Genomic DNA, 25125 nt, shown 5'->3' with positions numbered 1-25125 from the left:
GCTAAAAGTTGCTGACGTTCAGAAAATATTATCTATAAATTCAATTTTTTTAAAAATAATGTTTCGCTCGTGTTATAATTTTATCGTATATAATTGTAAAAGTTTGACGATTAAGATTGAAGAATATTTCGCTTGAACAAATTAAATTTACAAGATAAAATGAAAGATGCGCGATGATAAAAATATTGAATTTATTAGATATTGACAAGGTATAATCACTCGGCGCAAAGTGGTCAGGTGAAAGAGCATCTGGACAAAGAAACGAGTGGAAAAAGATAATCTGGAAGGACGGCGCTCATGGTGATCGCTGCGCAGAACGGGCGGCATTATTCGTGCAGCGCATAAGCGCGATTCATTCGTCATTGTCCGGCGTCCCTTTGTAACGTTACATGAGGATGGCACTCGTGGCATATGGACTCATTCACCGGTGAATCGTTACAAGTGTGCAGGACACACAGAACTACGTAATACGTGTACATATATCGTGTTTTCGAGCGACTATTCAGACTCGCCGAGTTTCAAAAGTATTCTACCAGCTGTACAAATGCAACGCAGTGCGCTATGCACTAATTAAGGCACAGAAAAATATATACAGACCTCCGGTCAATATCACGAAAGCTCCGCGAGGAGAAACATGCGCACATTACGTTTAAAATAACGTAATTCTATCGTGAAGAGTCAGGAGTCATTCGTTTATCGTTCAACGAGAACGAGAACGGGTGCTCTGTGTTTAGTTTCTTCTTCTCGATCCATCGCAGACGGGTCTCTGAGCAAACGAGACACGGGGAGACATTGTTGATAAAGAACGGGTATGTCGATAGCTAGGAATAGCGGTGAAAAATTGCGCGTGCTCGCACGCATTCGATGTGACTTCCGTGGGATAACAGCCAGTGTCACGCCTCGTCGCGAGAACACGCGTAGGGCTGACGCATACCGGGAAGGGTGAATAAACGTAAGGGGATAGTCCCGATGAGAGTTGATACACTCGTAGACAATTAAATAACACAAATAAATTCGTGAAAGCTGTTTGTATCGACGAAACTGGATTTTTAATTTTCGATCTATACCGTTTCTATCGGCTAAATCTATATTTCTTGCTATAAATTTTTCTATTATATACAAGCTATGACTTCATATTTTTACAATGAAAAATCGATCTTGTATCGCCATAAAAACATGTTATCCAACAAAGGCAGTAGAAATGAAAGTACTTAAAAAAAAAAAAAAAATAAATAAATAAATAAATAAAATTAAACAGGTTTTATGGACAAATACAAAGATAAATACTGATTCTCTGTTCGCGTTAGTAAAATTCATATTTTTATAGTGTCGTATTTATATCTTACAATTTAAGTCCGGACATTTGCGAAATATAATAGTTTTTCGGTTAATTTTTGTTGTAACATTTAATTTTTTCTAAAACACATTTTTGTATATAATTTTAAATTAAAAAGTGACTCAAATTGTGCAAAGAAAATTTTTTAATTTATTTTTTAATAAACATTGTCGTTTATCTTTCGTGGGCTAAACGAATAGCGCGGCTAACGAATGGATGTAACGTCTCATGATCGTAAACGAATGTCGTAACTTTACAGTTATCCGCTGGCGATAATAACCAGCCGGCAAGGAGTTTATCTCCTTCAGATTATGACTAGAAATCGAGTCACATAATGAATATGACTAGGAGCGGCGAAAAGTCCGATATTAATTTAAAAAAGGATACGCAAATTATATTTATGTATATATTTAATATTATATATATATAATATTATGGATATAATATATTCTGTCATTTTATAACAGAACTGAAATATATTTTTCGATAATAAATAAACCATGTAATATATTAGATTATGATATAATTGTTTGTGTGGGATTTAGAAATAAAGAACCATTGAAAAATTGACTTTTTCGCTTCGTTCGATATACATATAAATCGATAATAACTATCGAAAAAATTGTGTACATGCATAATAAACGGATCGCATTTATTACGGCACATATATAAGGTACATGATGCATTATCATACTAATGATACATGCAACTAAATGAAGACATCTTAAATATATATAAATTATATCTAAAATGTAAAGAAAAATATGGTAATCATGATGTGTAACTAATTACACATAACAGAGATTGGCGAGAAAAATATACAATCGGATAGAGATTCGTTCTTTGATTATCACGGTGTAATCAGGTGCGCTTGTAGCGATGAGTAATTTCGTCGATTGGAGAAATTGCGTAAATCCCCTGAGGATCTCGAATATTCACCACCTCTCCGTCCCTCTTTACAAAAACGGGGACAGTTTCAGACTATAGATCTGTCATCCTGCTGTCATTCGATCATTTTGAAGAGCGCGCAGGAGAATATCATTCCAAAAAACTAAAACAAATGGAGAATTTAAATAATTCTATCTGCTATTTGCTATGTAATAAACGAATAAAGATATCTATTTAAACAATGCTTACGCAAAAAATGTTGCAAAATTAATCATAAATTGATTTCAAGCAAAAAAAAAAAAAAAAGGAGAGAAGGAGCTAGAAATCTAGTTTCAAAGACGATAAGGCTATTTTTTGAAAAATGTTTTAACAATTTAAAAAAGATTCTCAGAAATTATGCATAACAAGAAGTATTCAATACTTATATTAAAGAATATATCTCGAATTAAAAGAAAATATTAAATTTAAAAAAGCAGGTTTAGCCGTCTTTAAAATTAGATCTCGGCTGTAAAATATAAAATTAACTCGTTAAGGGAATATCTGCTCGAGCTCGTTTAACTTTACTAGGGTACATTTAGATTTAACAGGGGAATTCTATAAAAATGCAAACTACACCCTTACCATGAGGCATGCGACTGCAATACCGGCGCCACCCACAACAGTCGCGTGCTGCTGCAAATAGATTCGCGTTCCATTGATGCAACCCTCCACATAAGCATTCGAGGGATGTACCGTGTCCGAGCCAGCATTGCAAGGGAATCGCTGCGAACAGATCGATCTGCGATGAGACACGATTCCGTCGTCCCTCGCGAGAAAGTAGATCGGAGGAGTGAAAGCGTGAGAGGACAGACCGGAGCGGTTAAGACTCGGCTGATTAAGTAATTGCGGCCAAATTGACGATCTCTTTGACCATTTGGGACGAAATCGGGCGAGTCGCGTGAGGTATCTCAAAGTTGTAACGATATTGCTTAAACCGCGAATAATTATTCGCGCGCGGATCTGTACGGAATCACTAATCTAATGCGGAAATACGAAATCGGCATCGCCGATCTTATCGAGGAAAGTTGCGTTATATGCATAAGCACGAGCAAAACTCACCTCTGGATATCAACTTTTTCATAGAACTTGACGAATATCATTAAGCAACGAAAAAACGGCCGTAATCGTTGCCGTATATGTAAATGTACCGCGGATACGGATTATCGGATGCACGTGTACAATCGACTATAACTATTTCGTCATCGAGCGACGCGTTGAAAGATAATCGATTTCTTTTACCTCGCCCGGTTGAATCTCTCGACAGCAGCTTTCCGGCACGTTAAGATTAACGTTTCCCCAATCCCTCCAACTATTAACGCCGCAACAGTGGAGCTAAAATTACACAAGCCAAAAATTGAATTAGCTTTGCCATTTTTTCATTTGACGAATTCTCGCGACGTCCATAAAATATAACGATATCATTCTCCGGAATATTACTCACCGTCGATTGCGTGGCATCCCAGGCATTCCGGATAGATTTGCGATGATCGTAAAGTCGGAGCGAACTCTTCATCTCTCTGTCAACCGTGCTTAGCAGTTTTTCGCGGAAAACATATCCCAGAATGCCGCCGATAAGCATGATCACGAATAGCAAAAATACGATTATGAAATACTGAAAAAAAAAATGCTCATTATTAATCAATATCCTAAATCGATAAGTCTGCTTAAATAGCTTGCTTCGATAGAATCGTAACGCTTAATCACGATGAAACATAATACTGGGGAAATCACGATATTCAAATGTCCCAGTTAATATGTAATTAAATCCTCGATACTCACTGTCAAGAGCATACACTTGACTTCCCGCGATGCACCAAGGCATCCGAAGAAAGCGATAAAGGTCACGACGATTCCGCCAACCAGTAAAACGTAAACTGAGCCGGTTAACAAATCATTTCCCATGAGTTCGCCTATCCATGGTACTTGGTCGACTAAGGCCCACACGCCTAGACCCGTCACGATAATCCCGCCAATCTGGAATATAAATTAATAATAAATTTTTTTTAAGTAATTATATTTATCATCACATCTATTATATCTTTGACAAAGTTATATAAAACTAAAACTTACGAAGATGATAAAGTTCGTAAAGAACAAAGAATATTTCATAAAGCGACCACAGCCATCCATCTCCGTGCCGTATCCCATTTTCTCTTATCGATGTTAATCTATTAACAAAGCAATAAACAAAATAATCATAAAATTAACAATAAAATGCAAACGTGTGTTAAAAAGATAAAGCTTCGGCAATAATATTTTGCAAATATTATTGCCGCCTTTCAATTACTGATGTTTGAGTTGCTTTAAAGTGATCTATAAAAAAAAAAAAAAAAACAAGATTTTTAAAAATATGATTTTTTTTACTCAAAAAAATTTTCTTAAGCTCCTCATTTTAATAGAAAATGAATTTTTTCTTCGCCTTGCAACTTTTTTGTCATATTATTCCGTTTCCTGTTTTCTCGTCGCGTTTTTTAAATATAACGATACTAACAATAAAAGATTCATGGATCACGAGTAGGCCAACGATTTAAAAAATTTATAAAATTTGCATTATAGTCACGTGTATCGCTTTTAATTATGTCACACATCTTGGTGACATCAGACTTTGGCCTAGTTTGAAGTACCTCGACCATCCACCATATCTTATAGCCTTGATCATATCCATTGGCGTCGAGTTTTTTAAACTTTATGGGGGTTCAAGAGTTGGACAATAAAGCTCATATTTAAAAAAAAAAATGATAAAAAGAATGACAAACAAAAATTTAAGGAGAAAATATTTTAACGTGTTATTCGCGAAGTAAACTTTTTTTAAATTATTTAATAACACGTGAACACGCGCGCAAGCATTAATTTGAATTTAATTAAAGAGACAATTGTGTTCTTTATGAATTAGAAAGATCTAATCCGATTAAAACGTCCGCTGTTCCCACTGCGTAGTAGTTTATACGCATTAGCAGTTTGGCATAATTATTTATGAGCTAAGAGAAAGAAAAATAGGTGCTAGTGTGATCAACTTCCGTGAATTTTCACGGAAAATAGTCGGTTATGACTTCCTGTTTTGAAAATACTGCGTTCAGCTTAATTGCTCTCTATTGTTTACTAAACATGTAATAAAATGCCATAATATAATATCGCTCAATCACCAGTCTATTTATGCTGTCAATCCCCTAGTTGATGGGAAGTGTGTGCGATTTTTAGTACATTCTATAATGCTCGCCGTAATGTCCCATTTTTGGAGAACGGGTTCACCTGTCGGACGTACGCTCGTACTTCTATATTCTACGTGAATACGTTTAATGGGGCAATACAGTCCTGAGAAAAATGCCTCGAAGTAACGCGCATGTTGATCGCTATCGTACCGTACAATATCGCATACCGTGCCCACGTAAGATTGTGCGTGTTTTGTAACGCGTTTTATACCGACCTCGTGTACACCGACACAAGTGTCGGCTCGAAAACACATTACGAGACCGAGAGAGAAAGTGGCTTCTCCCTTCGCATTAAGTAATCCACGGCCAGAGCGAAGCATGAAAATGATGTTCGCGGCGATGATGTTCGCACTTGCAATCTCGCATCTCGCAAATGACATCACGCGGCCGAGCTTCCTTCGTCATATTTCACGAAACATGAATCGCTTCATCTTACACGGCAAATTAATCTTAATTCGGGATTAAGTCACACGAGAATTATTTATAGAGTATTCTAGAAGATTGAGAACTATATAGAAAAATCATATTAATAAATTTCGAAGTTATAAAATAAAGTCATAAATCATTTTTTTTTTTCCCCGAAGCCACTTTGGAATCAAGAAATCAAAGATTTTAAAATAGATAAGAAATAATTCTCACATTGTATTTTGTATACAGAATTAGGCATTTTTAAAATTGATTTGCATCTCTTCACAAGATTAAAGATTCTGTTAGATTATTTTTCGAACGTTGCATATTAAAATGATTTATATTCGTCATAAATCTCAATAACACCGACGCAATTGTTCGAATAAAGATCTGATATCATTAGTTAAAAGAGTCGCGTAAGCATGTAGCGAAATGCTGACATACATACATAGTCTGCTCTATTATACAATTCATCGGATATAATCGTTGACTTTTTTTCAAATACACATAAAACACACGTGTTATTGATTTGCTCGAGGTACACTTGAGAGTAACCTCAGACAATTTTACAGCTATCAATTTCGTATTTGGAGAAATATAGAGATATATTTATAAAAATCATTTTGCTTTTTAAAGTTTTTATATTTATCTTCAGAGATAATGACGACGCCTGTTCTGCGTGCGCGGAATGAGCATCCGTGTACACGTAACAATCGATTAAAAATCACGTATTTATCCGCGTAATGCGAGCGAGTAAGCGAAACGTCTCTTTTGCGCGCGATAAAAATAAACGCAAACACGTATGAACACTTGTGAATAATCTTGTTGGCGAGACAATCGTAGATCGTCGAAAGAAATCGTAGTAGACAATAGGAAGAACGTAGGAAGAAGAAGGAGCTTGAGAAGCGATTCTTCGATGAATCGAGAGTTGATCTCGGCCCGAGGTCGACGGGTTTTATTCTTTCTTCAGGTAGTAGTATTACTACGATCCTGCTTTCCTACCCCCTCTTTTCATATTTATCTATCGCTCTTGTAACCGTCACCGAACTGCGCGTCTTTGTACAATCTCACGTGACACATATAATCGGTGCACGTTTCAGCCGACGACGAGGCCTGACAACTAAGGCGTCGTCGCGTATCGTTGTTGTGATTTACATGCGTTCATTATCGTGAGATTTATGATAATTTTCATAAATACCATAATATTTGTCAGAGTATGAATCGATAATACCGGCATACGATATGACAAACGTTGCGTGGTATTTCAAAGTCGCGCGGAAATTCCGTGATTTCAATACTCTGTCGCGAAATTATTTAGAATAAAAATATGGCGCGCGATAAAATTTTTTCGTCACGTTGGTAATTATTTTAAGATGCTTAACGTTTTTATATTTGAAATAATGGGCAAGAGGGAGGGAAGAAAATTGCAAAATCTCCAAAGTTTGGAGCGTTAAACAGATGTTGTGTAACTTGTGGTAAACGCAATAATTTTATGACTATTTTATGGCTAAAAATATTTTTCATGACTTCTCTTTGTAAATATACTGGGACATTAGCGGTTGAGGACATTAGTATAAGAGAAGGGGGATTCCGAAATCTAGTTTCAGGAAGGGCGCGAGGTGTCTTATATTGATTTTGGTCAAGTAACATTGCGCTTTTGAAAGAGATTAATTTTATGTTTCGATCAAATATAACATATGTAAAATACTTTTTTTTTTATAGAATCATCTGAATGTATGTTAAATATACATTTGAAGTTTATATAAAAAAGATAAAAACGTAATTTTTTTCGTATTGCACAAGTTTAAAATTACGAAATGATTCGTTCAATGAGCAAGATAGTCTAATTAACTTAAATTATAACATTTATATCATCGATAACCAAAACTAGCCTCTTGTTGTTAAAATGATACGTAATTAATGCGCATCAAAAGTATGAATATTGCTTGAAGACATAAAGTTAACGCGTAAAACAAGAAAGCTTCCGCTGTTCTTGTCTGGCTACTTTACACATTGATGTTATTTGACGAACGTGGGCGTTGTGATGACTAAGTTAATCCTTATATCATTCCGTCAATAAATTAGATGATTCCTTTTTTAATTTACATCCTTATTTCAAAAGTGAAATAAGTCAGTTTGTTGCGTATACGTTAATAACTTCATTTACACTAATCTATCTTCAGGTATAAAAATTCACAAAACGTAGGTTTCTGCAGAAAGTAGAAAATTTTAGTTAGAAATTTCTATTTTTTTTGTAAAATAAAACGTTACGGCGTGGAAATGGGCAGATGAACGACACTACGACGTTAGCTTCTCGCATATCTATTTTGATCGAGATGAAACGGAATAAAAACTGTTCTCGCAGGAGGATCGCAGCTGGATGTTCTCTGACCGACGCCGATCGATTGCTCAACATCTTTTACTCACGTTGATCCCTGGCCGGCTTCCTTTCTCCAGCCAGCAGTGGTCGCGGAAAAGCAAACAATTCCTTTCTCCCGCTTGTGAAAAGCCTCCTCCCCCGCCTCGAAACGAAATGCCGAAACAAACCAGTATCGGTTCGTATCGGAAAGGAATTGATTGAATTTTAAAATGTCGATCAAGCGTTTTGTTTCCGATGATATAATTCGAATCGAGGCGCCGAGTCGGACACGCGCGATTACAGGTCGAGCCGAAGTGAAACTGAAATGGTAAGCCCGAGTAAACTTCTACCTCGCTCACTCTCTCTCTCTTTCCGTCTCTGTTCTTCTGTTTCCATCTCGCTCTCTCTCTTTCCCTCTCTCTTTTTCTTTCTCTTATACTCTTATACTAGTCTCCCTCAACGAGTCATCGCTTACTATACCATAGGTTGCGTATACTAAGCGTATACACGCTACTACCATCGTGGCCTAACTACAGTGCGAGCTATTGTATACAAGGAAAATGGTGTGATGGGGGTCGACAAAAGTGGGGAACCACGTATGCGCATATGCATTTATAAGTAAGCGCACATGTTGAGATATACGAGGGACCACTTCTCGGGGTCCCACTTTCGAGAAAGAATATAGATGTGATAATCAAGTCATCCGCTACCTACGGAAAAGGCGACCCGTTGATTTAACATTATCTTGATAATTGTCATTGAGATATCGATTACGTTTGTTACTAAAAGGAATACAAATGTTTTACTTTCGTTACGAAAGGTTTTTAATCTGGCAAGTGCCGCGCGGAAAAGACGGGAGGATCCGCTTTATTCCAATTTAATCATTTTTATATAAAAAAAAAACACACAATTATCCTTAAAAAATAAATCATACATAATTTTCTATATATTTATATACATGTATAATTATTTATTTTATTCTAATATTATAAGAGATAATATTGACAAATAAATTTTATCTCATCTAGATTATTAGTTAAAGTTTAGATTTATAAGAGGATTAAATATATAAAAAGTTTAGATATACATACAAATCCTTTTATAAATCTAAACTTTTTAATAATCCTTTTATAAAATTTAATTTTATTAATTTTAAAAAATTATCTTTTTTTATATTTCAGAATAATTTTATCTCTAATAATTTTTTTAATTTAATAATTATAATATTATATTAATTATCATTTTAATTAAAATAATGATTTTAAATTAAATTAAACTTAAAATCTTTAAAATTTAATATATATATAAAGAAAGGTAATTTTTTTAAATTAATGAAATTATATTTTATAAAAGGATTATTAAAAAATTTAAATTTATATATATATATATGGAAAGAAAAATTTAAAAAATTGGGAAATGTCCGTAAAAAAAAAGAATGCGCGTAGTATCTCTATTGTTCTAGTATTATTAATAAATTTTAGGAAATAAGCTGTATTAACTATCAATGATGTATAATGTAAAACATAGGGTGAGTGGTCCATATTCATTTTCAGCACGTATATCATATGCCTGTGTCATTTCCAAAGTTAGTTCGTATTTGATAGCGGTAATTTCAGCGTTTGTTCAACGATTGCTCCACCCAAGTAATAATCGTTGGTTCTAATTGAAATAATCGTCATACAGGTTGAGGGCTTTAATCAAGCCATTACTATATGATGATTCTATACACTTGACATAACGTACATATAATATTGAACTAAATTATCTTGACATATACGTATTTGATACATCACAAAAGAATCAATTATATAATATTATTATTTTATTCCGAATATATTATTTATATTATTCCGAAATTTAAGTAACTTTCAAAAATGTAGAAAAAGATAAAAATCTCGATTTATCAATTAATTGTAATCTAATTATAAATTAACTATATATTCCAAAGGAATTTTCTTTGAATTGTGCGCAAACGGCGATTCTATCGATATCTATCGCTATCGAGATTTCTATCGAGTTCAACTCGGGCACGCTGCTCCAAGTATGCAAGATGGAGACGAGTGTGTTTTCAGATTGGATAGGTGCGGTTTCTTTCATATTATAATAGCTGTATCAGAGCTGTTTCGTGTGATAGGTCGAGGCCTATAAGCGCCTTGACAGAGTCGAAATATTGAGTCGCCGTCAAGACGACTTAGCTGAGATCAACTAAGATCAATCGCAGTTTAACTTAATTGCCAACTGTCAAATGTTTTTGTATACGTGTAGGCGCATACAGAACATTGAACGCAAAGTCACAAATAGCATAGTAATAACATTTTACGAAGACTGTGTGTCAATTCAATGAGACGCGACAAATTTTTATCCAACAAAGAGAAAGTCCGGCATAGATATGGAGAATCTAGAGGCGTTAGGATGGTGAGTAGGATGTACTCGTCGCATTTCACCCCACTTGCTGATTCTCTATGCTAAAGGAAAAGATATATTCTCTTTCTCAGGAAGATCGAATAGCCCATAGATTATCTGAATTACGATTAATATTTGTAATTACTTATTATTAGGTACTTGTCTGATCATGGTTATAACGTGGCAACTGATTCGGGCAACTTAAGTGACACGCAGAGGATAGTAAAACGATTGTTAGATGTATGTATTATATGATTCTCTCTATTTACATATAAACCAAATTTCAGAAACTCTTCAACTTGAGATTGGTGTAAATAATTTTGATATATATGTGAAAAAAAAAAAAATTATTTATAGCTTGACTTAAGAGAGATCGGTAGTGGAAATGGAGATACCAATCAGGGCAATATTGTGCTACAAATACAAAAGATACGTAATATCTCTGCACCTAAGGGAAATGAAGAATCAAGAACAGCTCCACGAATGTTAAAATTATCATTGACGGATGGTAAAAATAATTTTCAAGCTTTAGAAATTGAACATATATCAGCTTTAAAGTAAGTATATAAAATTTTGTACTATTTTTTATATATATTATTATTTTTTTTTTTTTTTTATGATTATTTCTTACCATCAATTTTATATGCTATTAGTTTAAATACACCACCTGGTACAAAGATATTGATAAAATCAGGAACCTTACCTGTATCGCATGGAATTCTTTTATTGAATCCATCACATGTAGTTCATATACTCGGGGGAAGAGTTACTAATTTAGTGGAAAGATGGGAATTAAATAAGGTAAATTACATTCCATTTAATAAATATGCAAAAATATAGATTTAAAAAATTAGAATTTATAATAATTTCTATTTCAATTAACTTAATAAAAATTTATTTACTGGATGCAAGAAGTACATATAACTGCTTTTGTTATAGAAATTAGCTTCACATACTCGTGTAAGATCAACTGAAGAAGGTGGACCACCACCATGGATACCATTCGGTAAAAAAATCATGAAAGTTTCAGAGCAAGATAAAAACTTTAAAGCATTAGTAGAAAAAGAAAAAATTAATAAAGAGAATACAGAGTTTGAGGCCCAGCGTAAGGATGCAATAGCAGAAGCTGCCAAACAAGGCAGTAAGAAAATATTTGGCGGTGGAAATAAGCAGGTTTATTTTGTTTTTGTTCTTTTCTAGTAAATTTGTAAATTAATATTTAAAAAAAAACTTTATATATTTTTTTTTCATAGCTTTTAGATCATAGTGTACAGAAAATCATAGATCGGGGATTTACTATAGAACAAGCAGAATACGCTTTAAGAATTAACAGAAATAACGTGGATAGAGCTCTTAGAAGCCTGCAAAAATCCGATAGTAAGCATAAGTAAGTATTAATTTTTATTTTCTTTGCTTTTCTTTCTCATTCAAATTATAATCTTATATTGCAATAGTGTTAAGGAATCTCGAGAACCGCGAGAGCCACGTGGCAAACGTGACAAGAAAACTGAAGAGAGTAAACCTAGCAGTGGAAAAATATCTCTATTTGATTTTCTCGAAGATAAACTACCTGTGCAATCTGAAAGCGTTGAAACAGTTAATTTGTCACAAAACAACTATGTACAAAATAGTAAAAATAATCAAGATCGTCTTGAATCGAGAGGCAACGATACACAAAGTGGAAGAGGTGCGCGGTATGTACCTTTCTTACAAGATGGAATTATAATAACATTTAGCGAAAGTTAATTATAATGAAAGTTAGTTGATTGTTCTAATACCGATTTTATATATATATGTAGAAGTCAAAAAAGCGGCCGCAGCTATCAACCTCCTCTACGACATTTGGAGGAACATAAAAATAGCAAACGAACAAGTAACAGCAATTCTGCCATGTATCTGCAATATAACGGTGCCACTCATACACAGCAAAACAAACCACCGAGATTTCAACGTAATCAAGAACTTCAATATCAGTATCAATACGATGGTGGCAGAGAAGTATATCAGAAATCTCAGCCAAATGATTATAAAAATATGTTTGCTCAGTCGCGCACAAGTAGCGTAAATGCTAATGATAGTGGTAATGAGAACTATAACAAAAATCAGACTGAACTACAAGAAAAGAATTTCAGTAGTAACAGACACTATAATCACTTTGATCCCGAGATTAAAAATAGGCATTCTTATGACGCATCTTATGGTAGACAAAATCGAGCGCAACAAAGTGGAACCTCGAAAATAGGTTACACATCTAATACAACTGAACAGAATTTTAAGAACCAACTTAAATACCAGTCAAATAATAATGTTGGGAACAGGATGTCCGGGAATCCTAACTTGCAAAGAAACGAAAGCAGTTATAATAATCATAATGTTTCCATCAATAATGCATGGGTATGGCGAGTAGGTGACAAGTGTATGGCCAAATATTGGGAAGATAATAGGGTACGAACTATCTTTCTTTACATACTTTGTATTAAGGATAAGATATTTAATCTTTCTGTACAAAATTTATAGTATTACAATGCCGAAGTTACTGGTGTTTCGGAGAGGACCTGCGTAGTGCAATTCAAGGGATTTGAGAACTATGAGGAGGTGCTTCAAGTGGATTGTATACCAATAACAGATGACGTAAGTAAGATTGCATAATATAAAGTTATAATAAGTAGATAACAATAACGATATATATTTATAATAATATTTCTTATTTTTAACTGTCGCAATAGTATCAAAATCACGTCTCAGATATGAGACGGCAGGATCAACGTTCGAATAATCGACAGCCACGTTACGATCAAAGTCACAATCACATAAATGGTGAGTGGTAAATGATTGTCTCCTAATATTAAATTTGAAATTCTCAAAATAAAGAGAGAATTATGTTTTATACATTTATATGAAATATCTTAGTACATCGCGCGCGCACACACACGAAAAAGATGTAATTCAATTAGAAATTGTGACAGCAGCACCTATGGAATTTCGACGAGGTGGAAACGGTACTGTTGGTGGGAATAAGGGGTACAATAAAAAGCGGAATCAACAACGGAATACACAACCCATCTATCAACCGCCAGCGCAAAGAGGCCACACTTCTATGCCAATTAATAGTCAAAATAATATCCAACATAATTCTGTCCTTTAATATAACTCTAGTCTTACACATCTTTAGTAAAAGAAATATTCAGTTCTTATTAAATATTGAGGCAGTTGTATTTGCTACTGAAAGTTGATTTAACAGATTGTCACAAACTAAACTGGACGATTTAGATGTCATAAATATTACTAGGCGGGAATTATACATGCAACATTTAATTTTCACTCAAGTCAAATTAAATACGCGATAACTTAATAAATCGAGCAAGTTGATGTTTCACGCTGTACACGAGAAGGAAGAATCACGAAACTTTTATTGTAAAAAAGTTGACTATGTTCTTGAAATATTATTTGTATTGTATGAGATACTATTTGTATTGTAGAAAAATTAATTCGTATTACTGCAAAACAGGGCAATGTCTGTACCTCGTCCATTTTAGCCATAATACAATTGTAATGAAATTTCGTCTGTTTTGTTTTTACCCTTGTATACATTTCTATGAGATATACAAACTAAAATTCCGATTTAAATTTTAAATTCTACAAGAAAATATAATCCGAAGGAGATAAATAAAATTTAAGTAAAAATTGGATTTTTTTAGAATATTAAGAAATAAAACCAAAAATTTAGCAGATTTAACACAATATCCATTTTAAGATAGAGCACAAATTTCAAAATATTATTTTTTTGTACATTTGTATATTAATTTCTGCCATTGATGGATTTAAAAGTACTTATGATAAAAAGCGTGTTTTAAAAACTATCTATTTAGAAGAGAATATAATCAACAGAGAGGTATATTTCTATATTTTAAACAGAATTATTATCCTTAATAAGATAGTTAACAAGCATTGAAATATATATCCCATATTTTCCTGAAAATAATACATGCATCTGTAAATTGGTTAACTATCGGCTGTCATGTGAAACGTATGAATGATGAAACACACGCTACAAAAAGATTAGCGAAGTATTATCCTGATAAAAGATAAAACGAGCTAAAATAAATAGTTTATCCAAATTTCAAAAGAAATTCCGAGCTCTGATAAATCTAGTCCAAAACGATTTAAAAGAGATAATACGAATTTTTGAAATACGTAATTTTTCTTCACATATTTATATATTATTAATTTGTATTATTGATGCGGTTTATATTTTCTCACAGGCATATAAAAAAATTAAACTTTTATTCATAGGCTACGTTTCGATATTCACTGCCAGTATTGAAAATCTACAGTTTATGTCACGTATACTATAAGTTCTCAATACTGGCAGTGTGGCAGTGAATATCGGAACATAGCCTATATGTGTGGAGCTGTGGGGCACAGTGACATAACCTTTATTGAGAACGTGTGATTTATTTAAAGATACATAGCATCTGATTTACAATGCGGCTTGGATTAATTCTATTTCACATTGCTAAACCTAAAATGCCATATAGATTTAGAGGGTAAGTTTTTATACACAAGAAGTAATCTTGCGTTTTATTCAACGAAAATTATTTTATGGATCGCACCGTTTGTAATGTATTGCTAATATTCTCAAGTTACATGGATATATATATATATATATATATATATATATATATAGTTCTTTGTAAATTTTTTGTATCACAGGAAGTATCGTATAGTTAAGAAACCATCTCTACACGATTTATATAAGATGAAGTTAGACTTTGAAAGAGAAGAACAAAACATGTTGATTTTGCGGCATCCTTACCTTACAATCGAGCAATCTCGCGGCCATGCAGGAACAAAAGAAAAAACATATAAGTTTTTCCAACAAATTTTCGAAAGAAGAAGACAGGAATACCAAAAGGAAATTACTATTGGAGACCGTCTATGCCATTTGAGAGTCACAGAAGGATGGGATTAGAAGCTTCTCGTATAGGTATATGTAATTTTATTTCATAGGTTACTTTTTCTTTTTAATATCACTATAAATTAAATAGTTATCAAACCCAAGAATGTCATAATTTTCTTTTCAACAATTTTATGTAAACTGATACAATGTACTGAATATATTACACAAGCTATATTGATAAGATATATTGATAATGTACATCATGTACTTCAATGTAAATCAAAAGGTGGAGTTAATACTGTGACATTTCAAATAACTGAGTTATATTAATATTTGTACATAATTCAAGCCTTTACATATACTAAAAAACTATCCTGAAATCGTGTTAACGCATTCTTTGGTTTATTTCTCATCCAACCAAATGGGTCTGTATTAATTTCCTCTTCCGTTAACGTCTTTTCTTCATAAAGTAGATTTGCAAAATCTGATACAACAGGATCGGCATTAACACTGCTCATTCCTATTACTTTGCTATCTTTAAGATAATAAGCAAAGAATTCCAATTTGTCCAATGAGCCATGAATTTTTATACTAGTAGGTTTTCCATGACCTGATAAAAAAAAATAGAAAAACTTTTTGAGTTGGATTGCTAATGATCACTAACATTAAGAATTATTTCATTAATAATTATTATATTTTTGCAAAAATTTATATTTGTATTTGTATGTTATAAAAATTACCCGCGTATCTATAATTTCTGCCCAGTAAATTGGTCCAAAAGAATGGTATCGTCTTCAAAGGAATTTCTTTACCACATATGTTTTGGGCTGCAACTTTGCCATGATAATGGGCTAAAGAATAATGACCTATTGCAGCCAATGTGTCATCGGATCCATATATTGGTGCATAAGCTATATCACCTCCGGCATATACATTTTCTATATTCGTTTTTAGATACTGTAATTAAATGAATATTAATTATCAATTATCGAAATGTGAATAGATAAAACAATATGTATTGCCTAAAAGTTGTACCTTATTTACTATTATAGTACCATCGTTCCTCATTTTGAGAACTGATTCTTTCAGCCAATCTGTGTAAAAAGTAGATCCTATTCCAGCAATAACTATATCCGCTGGTAAAATCTGACCATCTGTAAGTTCGATTTTATCCAAAACATTTTCTTCATCTTTTTTTGGAATAAATTGTTTGATATTGTTTTGAAAGATAAACTTTACCCCTGATTAAAATATTTATTATTATTTATACAAATTTGTATAATTCATGATGCTATGCATAACAACTTTGTATAATACCTTTTGCTTCATGCTCTTTTCTAATTCTATCACCAATGTCCGCGCCGAATATCGCTTTAAGAGGCACAGTATCGCGTCCTATTACCGTAATAGATGCACATTTGTTGATACAATAAGCTGCCGCTTCCATGCCGATGAAACCTAATCCCAGTACAACTACATGTTTTTCGGGAGAAAGCTGTGAATATACGCCATGTGAATCAGTATAATCTCGCAGCACAAAAATGTTGGACAAATTATTTCCAGGTATATTTGGCATTCTCGGTTTACTGCCTGTGCATATGAATAGGTCATTATACATTAAGCTCTCATTGTTACTCAGTTTAACAATATTTTGAGTTGCATCCAGCCCTAGAGAAAAATAAAAGTAATTATGTTATAATGAAATGTAAAGCATATAATATGTAACTGAACTATTGTATATACATGTATCGAATAGAACTTAGTTTATACCTATAGCTTCTACACCAAGTTTTCTTTCAATTTTGTGTTCATCATAAAACTCAGGAGGCCGTAATGCTGCTTTCTGAACGTCGAAATCTAACACTTTGGATACTTTTATTCGATCATAGGGTATGGCATTCTCTCTGCATACCATAACAATACGTCCTGTAAAACCTTCTTGTCGCAGACTTTCTGCACAGGTTGCACCCGCTGGTCCTCCACCGACTATAACGACTGTTTTTGTATTTTCAGGATCATATGCAGACATGTCCTTCACACGTTTATTAGTATCCAGATCTTTACGTTTGGCTTTTACATGTACAAGACCAGCTTCATCTATGCGAATCTATAAAATACAAAGAAATAGATAAATAAGCAGAAATGTAAAACAGAATTTTGAAAAATTTATGAACTATTTGAATACCTTGTAGCATGGTAAAGAATCCAAGCCTGGATAATCTTCAATATCTCCAGTTTTAATATTAAAGCACGCCCCATGCCATGGACATCTTATTCGTCCTTCTCCTAATGCGCCAGTATGTAGTAGAGCTCCATAATGTGTACATTTGGTACCAATTGCATGCAATTCTCCTTTTTGTTTTATTAACAAAATTTTGCTTTCATTATCTCCAAGTGGTAGTAACTTCATTTCATTTTCGTCGATATCTTCCTGGTTGCACACCACACCTTCGATATAGTCATGCTGTTCTTGAGAACCTGACATGTGAGAATAAGATAGATTAATTTGTAGTTTACTTTACATATTTTATCAGACTTTCAAAGCGAAACAGGTGACTCACAAGTGCAGTAACATGGTAATATATTATGTGTCTGTATGATATTTCCTGTTATATTATGTTCATTATAATTTTCTTTCTCTCTAATTTTATTTAACATATTCAAACATATATTCTCATAAGATATTAAACTCTATAAAATTCTAAATCATAATCTATCTGTATATATGAAATATTAGCGAAATGTATCAAATATGAGAATATAAAAGTAAATATAAAAGTTGGATATTTTTTAATAATTCTACATCAAAGCAAGAAATTCCAACTTTTTTATGTCTCCAGAACAGTCTCAAAACAATACAACACTTGTGGTAAAATCATTTATAAATTCGAAAAGAACGCTACCTTTAATCAATCGGGCGACTGAATATTTCCATATCAAAACAAGATATTTCGTCAATAATATATATAATAAATAACTCGCATTAATTATATTGCGTAGCATACAATTGAATAAGATAAATATGTAAAGAAATCTAAAGAAACCGCAATGGGAATTTCCCAAGTTACTATTATCTCGTACGTGGAAAATTGCACTATCCGATAGGTTATCGGTTATCGGCGATTTAATGAATAACAATTCCGTGACGCTATTTGATCGAGTTTCCTCAAGATGTAATGTAACGATCGAATAAAATAGCACAGCACGTCGGAGATAGTGCTTTGCGTGATCTGCTTGTCATTACATTATAATGACAATTCGTGCGCCGCGCACGTGACACAGATGCATATAAATGTGGATATACACACTATATATATTGCGTGCAAAAAAAAGTGAATCTTTTTTTCAATATTTATGTGAGGGTAGCCTTTTCGATAAGTAAATTTGCAAAGATTTTATTCATGTTGTAAATTACGTGAAAATATAATTATCCTTTCTTTTTTATAAATTTGCACGTTTTTATTATTGGAATCATTTTGATATGACACACAGTGATATAACAGTTCGTTATTTTTAATATACATACTCTTCAACTACGTGATTATTTATCGATAATATAAAGAAATATATGAATAAAAATGCAATAAATATTAGCAGAAAATCAAAGCAAGAGTGTATTCTACAATCGCCCAAACGAATAATTTTTGCTTTGGTTACAAAATATATATTTGCTTTGTTATTTTTCTACTTTATATTATATAGATAGAACGGCCGTGTTAATGATTATGTTAGTCATATAAATGTCCACACAAATGATATACAATTCATGCTTTTTATTGTTCTCTCGTTTTCGTATCTCTAAATATTATAACCTTTTAAAGAGAAGTACAAATGTTTTATTTTAGCTATATAAGCGACATTTTTGATATTATCATATAATACAACCTCCGATATATGATTAATAAGAGTAAAAGCTATTCCGTGTATCTAATATTTTGTTTGATTTGTATGTCCAAATATTACGAAAGCCTACCTAAAAAACGACGCAAGAATGACATATCCACGAAGAAGATCCGTCTCCTAAGTACAAGCGTCTTGACATACTGCATTGATTCTCGCAAAGCATTAGAAACTATCAGCTGTCTAGCTGTCAGTACGATTCGATCGTGCGTCCTCGTGCTAAATAATAGCTAATATGTATCTTTTTTCACGAATTACATATACTAGCGAATTATATATTCTGTATTATAATTTTTCATCGTTAATTGCTCTGTACAACAATGTTCCGACCCATGTTTTCCACGAGAAATTTATATATATAATTTTTAAAATTAAGAACATTAAATTTAACAACAAGATTAATTTTTACAGGTTCTTAAAAAAATTCGAATCGAATAATCTTTTGACGCGATCGCGTACGCCATTAAAATTAATCGAAAACAATTATCGAAGGAATTTTAACAAAGCAATGTACGGTATAAATTGGGTCCTAAATTTTTTTTCAATTCTCTCATTTTTCTTATAACTGATTTTTGCACGAGATACGCACCTGTTGCAGTGGATTCATTGTGATTGGATTTCCTTATTCGGAGTCCTTTGCAATGGCCAGAGCCCATATTTTTACGAACAAATCACTTGCCGAAAATTGATTGTGAGAGGAGAGAGAGCGAGTTGTGTATTTACCGATCGACCGCGATCATCTGTGTACCTTGAGTATTCTCGTGATCCTACGTACAATAAAAGTACTATAGGAGAGCGGGCAGACCTTGAGATATTATTCGTCGTTTGAGATGGCGACGTTTAGATTTTCTTGAGGAAACTTTCACATTATAATCGATACATGCTTACCGTACCGTATCACGCGGGTCCTTTCCGCTAGTTTTTTCTTCCGACAAAATCGAATGTGGCACGATTTTCTTCATTAACCCGCGCGATAACGGGAGGATCGATCTCAGCGATGTTCCAACTCGATTCCAAAAGTTCCAAGGAACCGCAATGAACGTGATAAGATATCGTGACTCATTCGATTATGACACACATTCTTGCCACAAGAGAGGCATATAAAGAATATATCTTACGTGAGCGGAATTATTTATTAAGAAATTGCGCGAATAAATCTGATCGTGAGGATCTGATGTTAAATAAAGAGAGGATTCACGTGAATTTTGATATTATTAGTTACAGATCACACACATTTTTCAGAAATTTATTTTGCGATATATTTTATTTTCGAGCAATTGTACGAATATATAATGGGAGATAATTTTTGGAGATTATTATTAAAACATTTTATCTTTAAAGAGCCTGATGTGATATATCTGTCTCTATCTCATGAAAGTTTTTCACGTGTATATTACACTTTTATAGGTAATTAAAGTAAAAATAGAGCATCGTGAGGATAGTAATCTTATGTCATTTTGACAGCAAAATTAAAGATTTATTTTTTTTATTGATGATGTACAATGTACATATATTGTTATACAGAAAAAGTGTGCTTTACGTGCATTATCGCCATCTGAAAGCAAATCTTGCGACTATAATAAGAGAATCGCGACCGATAACAAGAAGAATGTAGATAATTACTCGTGTTCTTTGAAAGCGATCGGTAATTATTATATTGCAGTTATATTAAAACTCACCAGATGTCACGCGAATCCACTTTCTTGTGCCTCTTTCAATGTTCCTATATTCAGTTCTGTTATGGCGATGAGATTGGAGATCTTACCCTTATTCGAGCAGTGCCAATTCAAATCGTAGAAGGATCTGGCGTATACATGTTACAATTTTCTCTATATCTTAAGGTAAACTATCTTTATTAAATTCTTATTTTATTATATTTATATCGACGTTGTTGTTTTTTTTTTTTTTTTTTTTAACTATAAACGAGATATATATAAAAGCCGATATAAAATTGTAAGGTTACTTGGAGGCAATTTTATTCGTAGTTAATGGACTTGCGATTTCTTGTCGATATCTCGTGAGACGAAATAGTCGTTTTAAACTTGCGCTTTGAAAGTATTGAACTAAATTCGATCGAAATCGGGGGGGGGGGGGGGGGGGAAACCGCTAAACTTGAAAAACTTTTCAATATGTGCGACAAAAAGATTTGAAATTATCATTCCGCACTTCAAAGCGTTTCGCATTTACTATTCCCGTAGGTGTTCCCCGCGTTTCTCTGTATAAGAAAAAAGGTAGTTGCATCGTAAATGAAGAGATTGTCTCGCTTCTTTTCCCACCGATTCGCCGCGAAACGTTTCAATCTCCTGCCAATAACACACTTGATCTTTCACGCGAACTCGGGTAAAGAGAGAGAGAGAGAGAGAGAGAGAGAGAGAGAGAGAGAGAGAGAGAATAGAAAAGGAAAAAATAAAAACCGCGCAACTCGAGACTCGCGCAAATTTAAATTAGTAGCTCTTAGAGAGAACGTTCAAAAGAGAAATTCGGTCCAACGATGCATGAAAAACAGAACAGCCGACACCCGGTGTAGGGGTAAACGGCTACGTGTAGTGCACGGATATTTAATTTGTGCCTGGCGGCGGCGGTGGTTGCGAAGCGTCAGTGACGGAGAGGGAAGAAAGGGAGATGGGAACGGCCGATGGGCGAGGAGGGGGGGGGGAGGAGGAGATGGCGTAAGGTTACGCGAGAGCCTCTCGCTCTTTGAGGTCGGTGGTTGATGGCGGTCGGTTACCCCGCTCTCCGCGCCACCATTCGATGATGTGGCTCGGTGTACATACGCATCGAAGGCTGCCGTGGAACGTAACCTCGCGAGCGGGAAGGAGAGAACAAAGGGCTATGGGGGGAGAGCTGGATGGAAAGAGACGGCGTGTAAGATCTGCGATGATATGGTTCTCGCGTGCAAGAAATTCGGCTTAAACCGAATCAATCAGGTAACTGTACGCATTACTTACGTTTTATATCTCTTGGGGAAGATCGTGCGCTTTCTTTATTCGCGCGTAACGAATATATATGCGCGAGATAATTATTTCTATCGATATATTTATTAGAAAATTACTTTTGTAAAGTTTATGTGATGATTTTATGTGATAAATATTCAAGGAATTCGCGCTTCATATTCGTGCTTATTATGTATTTGAATTTTGCTATAATTATAACTTTATTCGCGAGTTTTCAGTGAATTTCAACACTGCTCGGTCAGCCATTAGATTTCAGTGAAACATAACGAACTTTGATCAGACGTCGCGCCTTTTCTCCTATTTCTTATTTAAAAAGATTCACGTATTCTTTAAAAAAATCCGTTTATAAAAAATTATAATCAATATATATATGTACTATAAAATAAGAAACTTTTTTTTCTATTGTTTATTATTGTTCTAACGAAAAATAGAAAAAGATTTAGACACAATTGATGACAACTATATTATAGAGATTTTCCGCTATCGCGTCGCGCTGGATACTAGGATAAATTCCCAACTTCATATTTCATTTCCACCGAATAGCCGGCGAAATTGCAGCGTGATACGGGCATTAGGGTTATACGTGTGCAATTTCTCCCTATATCCCCGTGTCTTCGTGTCGAGGTATACGTTTGTCGTTAGTACATTGGCCGAAGGTTCGCGCGGGCGGAGGGAACGACGACGCCGAGCGTGTACCGAGGGTGACCGAATACCGTCGAGCGCGTCCGAGGAAGGTCGAGTCGCGGGCCGAGGTGAACTTAGCGCGCAGCTCGAAGGAGCCCGGTTTAGTCTATCTCCAAGCGCTGGACGCGGCGGGTGCCGAGAGGGGTTTGCGACACTCGAGGCAAAGGATTGCGTGCGCGGTTGTACATCGTCTCGCTCCTGCCCGTCTTCCCCTCTCCCTCTCTCCCTCGCACACGTTTAACCACCCTTTCCGAGCTCTCACTCGTAACCCTCTACTAGCACTTGTCCGACTTTACGCGCTCACCTATGTTTATATTGGTACACAGCCGGAAGCCGGACAGGTGAATCGTCCTCTTCTCGATGACGATGAAACGGGAGTGGTAGATCCGTCTCACCTTGCCATCTATTCTCGTCTTACCTTACCCATCTACCTACCTGCTTACACTGATCTCGCACGAATTTCCCAAGGAATTCGATGACGATGTCACCGGCAAGGATGGATGCAAAACAGCGGACGAGACAGTTTGCCAGTCATCGGTCGTACTCGATTCGGTCAGCGCACCACGTGGATCGTGGTCTCGTGCTCTCGCTGACACCATTCACGCTCGTCCTCGTCCTCGTCTTCGGTAAGTCGTACCTAACTATACATAGATATGAATATCCGCGAATATATTCCGAACTCATCCCTAGTAATATTGTTATTGCGATTATATGCTAATTATTAGAAAAGTAGAACAAAAGTTGCAACGATAAGAGTTCTGAAAGCATTTTACATCTTACCGTAGATGGTCTTTTTAGAAATTTTCTTTTTTTTTTCCTTCAAATATATAAATAAATAAAAAGAATATTTTTTGTATAGATTTTCCACTTTTTTCCGATATATATAATATATTTTAAATTTCTCTTGGAAGATTAGAAGAAAACCATGTAAAATGTAGAATTAATTCTTCAGTTATATGAATGATAAAGTCAATTATTTTTGAAAACTACAGTTATAATGTCTCATTACTATGTTACATAAAATGAAATTGTATTATTTTGAGAGTTGAAACTATATGCTGCGTAGCATTGAATAACCGAGATTCGTAATTCACGGTAAATTTATGAGATATATTCGAGAGTTACAATTTAATAAAACATAGATACAGAAAGAGAGAGATAGAGATAGAGAAAGAGAACGCAGCAGTTTCTCACATTTCAAAAAGCCATATTGCTTCTTACAATGTGTAACTTTGTAACTTATCGGCCCAACGCAATTACTTTTTGAAAAATAAGCAAAAATCTGTTTCTTATTTAACACAAAAAATTCGTATATTTCTATTTTGAGTGTATGTGTATATATATGTTGTCGTTATTATATATATTTCTACAACAATTAACTCGCACAGTTTCTCTCTCTCTCTCTCTCTCTCTTTTTGAGACGCATTGAAATTGTGATACGTGTTAATTTACTGTCGGATAGAGTTTCGCAAAATACATATAGAATTCGATGCAGCGGAGCATCCGCGGAATTCAATTTTGCCAGAAATATCTTGTTGTATGAAAGCAGATATTGATCTTACGGAGCGAAAGATAGCCGCCAGTGTTAGCGAACGCGTAAACTAAGTCGCAATGTCGTTTAACAAAGTGGAAACGACAATATTCACGTTTAGGGATAATCGCGTCTTGCAATGTAACGCGAGAATCGCGAACCGCGAGATCGTCGAGATCGACGGAAAGAGTGAGAGAGAGAGAGAGAGAGAGGGGGGGGGGAAGGGTACCGCAAGGAAATCTATTTCCGCCATTTCCCGCTTCTATTGAAACTCAATGTTGTCGGGATTGCAGAGTCAGAATATCAAGTGTCTTATTACGCGGATCATTGATCGCGAAATTCGCGCTTCTAACGATGTTATCTCAATAAAATTGTGAGAATTACGCGCAAACATATTTTAATTATCGCGTTAAAGTTGAAAATTTTGAGATGAAATGCGTCGATATCGCGTTTATCGGTAATTTAATTGTTTCGCGTTTCTCCGTAAATGCGAAACAACATTGTTGGCGAGCTA

At 34.3% G+C, this 25125-nt stretch overlaps 4 protein-coding genes across 22 annotated transcripts in view; 2 read left to right on the top strand and 2 right to left on the bottom strand.

Moving 5' to 3' along the window:
• Tdrd3 (Tudor domain containing 3) overlaps positions 1-14202 on the top strand; it is a 40154-nt gene extending 25952 nt beyond the window's left edge. Inside the window, exons 1-12 of one of the 10 annotated variants that reach the window (XM_070303465.1) lie at positions 8492-8567; positions 8725-8857; positions 10798-10882; positions 11000-11199; positions 11296-11443; positions 11582-11815; positions 11896-12029; positions 12097-12336; positions 12442-13087; positions 13160-13273; positions 13369-13459; positions 13597-14201. In XM_070303465.1, coding sequence (XP_070159566.1) covers positions 8808-8857; positions 10798-10882; positions 11000-11199; positions 11296-11443; positions 11582-11815; positions 11896-12029; positions 12097-12336; positions 12442-13087; positions 13160-13273; positions 13369-13459; positions 13597-13787 — 2133 coding nt within the window. In that variant the 5' untranslated portion in view covers positions 8492-8567; positions 8725-8807 and the 3' untranslated portion in view covers positions 13788-14201. Of the gene's footprint in view, positions 1-8149; positions 8568-8724; positions 8858-10186; positions 10655-10797; positions 10883-10999; positions 11200-11295; positions 11444-11581; positions 11816-11895; positions 12030-12096; positions 12337-12441; positions 13088-13159; positions 13274-13368; positions 13460-13552 lie in introns of those variants that run through there. The other 9 variants (XM_070303461.1, XM_070303470.1, XM_070303460.1 and 6 more) reach the window with 9 other exon arrangements.
• Positions 1860-8636, bottom strand: Tsp74f (Tetraspanin 74F). Of its 2 annotated transcripts, none has more exons than XM_070303472.1 (7): positions 5407-5767; positions 4334-4431; positions 4043-4237; positions 3705-3875; positions 3503-3595; positions 2846-2986; positions 1860-2387 (listed from the first exon to the last, which is right to left on the bottom strand). In XM_070303472.1, exons 2-7 carry the CDS (start codon positions 4409-4411, stop codon positions 2340-2342), a joined length of 726 nt encoding a protein of 241 aa, XP_070159573.1. In that variant the 5' UTR covers positions 4412-4431; positions 5407-5767; the 3' UTR covers positions 1860-2339. The 2 variants fall into 2 exon arrangements, with proteins under 2 accessions (XP_070159573.1, XP_070159572.1); XM_070303471.1 differs by lacking the exon at positions 5407-5767 and adding an exon at positions 8308-8636 and having other exon boundaries at positions 1862-2387.
• Positions 14203-15708: 1506 nt separating the features above from the next.
• Positions 15709-20492, bottom strand: LOC138937043 (apoptosis-inducing factor 3). Of its 4 annotated transcripts, none has more exons than XM_070302914.1 (9): positions 20331-20492; positions 20032-20209; positions 19516-19661; positions 17728-18020; positions 17313-17649; positions 16860-17210; positions 16578-16783; positions 16283-16499; positions 15712-16152 (listed from the first exon to the last, which is right to left on the bottom strand). In XM_070302914.1, the coding sequence occupies exons 3-9, from the start codon at positions 19589-19591 to the stop codon at positions 15887-15889; spliced, it is 1746 nt and encodes a 581-aa protein (XP_070159015.1). In that variant the 5' UTR covers positions 19592-19661; positions 20032-20209; positions 20331-20492; the 3' UTR covers positions 15712-15886. The 4 variants fall into 4 exon arrangements, with proteins under 4 accessions (XP_070159014.1, XP_070159015.1, XP_070159016.1 ...); XM_070302915.1 differs by having other exon boundaries at positions 20336-20492; XM_070302916.1 differs by lacking the exon at positions 19516-19661 and having other exon boundaries at positions 15713-16152.
• Positions 20493-23210: 2718 nt separating this feature from the next.
• The window catches only part of LOC138937395 (cell adhesion molecule Dscam2), a 75057-nt gene continuing 73142 nt past the window's right edge, over positions 23211-25125 (top strand). For all 6 annotated transcript variants that reach the window (XM_070303632.1, XM_070303633.1, XM_070303634.1 and 3 more), the window contains exons 1-2: positions 23211-23421; positions 23549-23706. In XM_070303632.1, coding sequence (XP_070159733.1) covers positions 23387-23421; positions 23549-23706 — 193 coding nt within the window. In that variant the 5' untranslated portion in view covers positions 23211-23386. The remainder of the gene's footprint in view (positions 23422-23548; positions 23707-25125) is intronic.

This window comes from Polyergus mexicanus, unplaced genomic scaffold (assembly GCF_030449975.1).
Source record: "Polyergus mexicanus isolate NDT 795.1 unplaced genomic scaffold, iyPolMexi1.0 SCAF_10, whole genome shotgun sequence".
Lineage (NCBI taxonomy): Eukaryota > Metazoa > Arthropoda > Insecta > Hymenoptera > Formicidae > Polyergus > Polyergus mexicanus.
Note: the sequence above shows the minus strand (reverse complement) of the source record. Positions and strands in the feature narration are given on the sequence as shown.

What these genes read in the sequence shown, in the direction of transcription:
- LOC138937043 (XM_070302913.1), bottom strand. Translation starts at nt 18,545, where the DNA reads ATGCTACGCAATATAATTAATGCGAGTTATTTATTATATATATTATTG. An exon ending in ATTCTTTACCATGCTACAAG is followed by an intron (nt 17,650 to 17,727) that starts GTATTCAAATAG and finishes TGTATTTTATAG; the next exon opens with ATTCGCATAGATGAAGCTGG. An exon ending in CAGAAATTATAGATACGCGG is followed by an intron (nt 16,153 to 16,282) that starts GTAATTTTTATA and finishes TTTTTTTATCAG; the next exon opens with GTCATGGAAAACCTACTAGT.
- Tsp74f (XM_070303471.1), bottom strand. Translation starts at nt 4,411, where the DNA reads ATGGGATACGGCACGGAGATGGATGGCTGTGGTCGCTTTATGAAATAT. An exon ending in TCAAGTGTATGCTCTTGACA is followed by an intron (nt 3,876 to 4,042) that starts GTGAGTATCGAG and finishes TTTTTTTTTCAG; the next exon opens with TATTTCATAATCGTATTTTT. An exon ending in TTGCAGTCGCATGCCTCATG is followed by an intron (nt 2,388 to 2,845) that starts GTAAGGGTGTAG and finishes CATTTGTTTTAG; the next exon opens with TTTTTTGGAATGATATTCTC.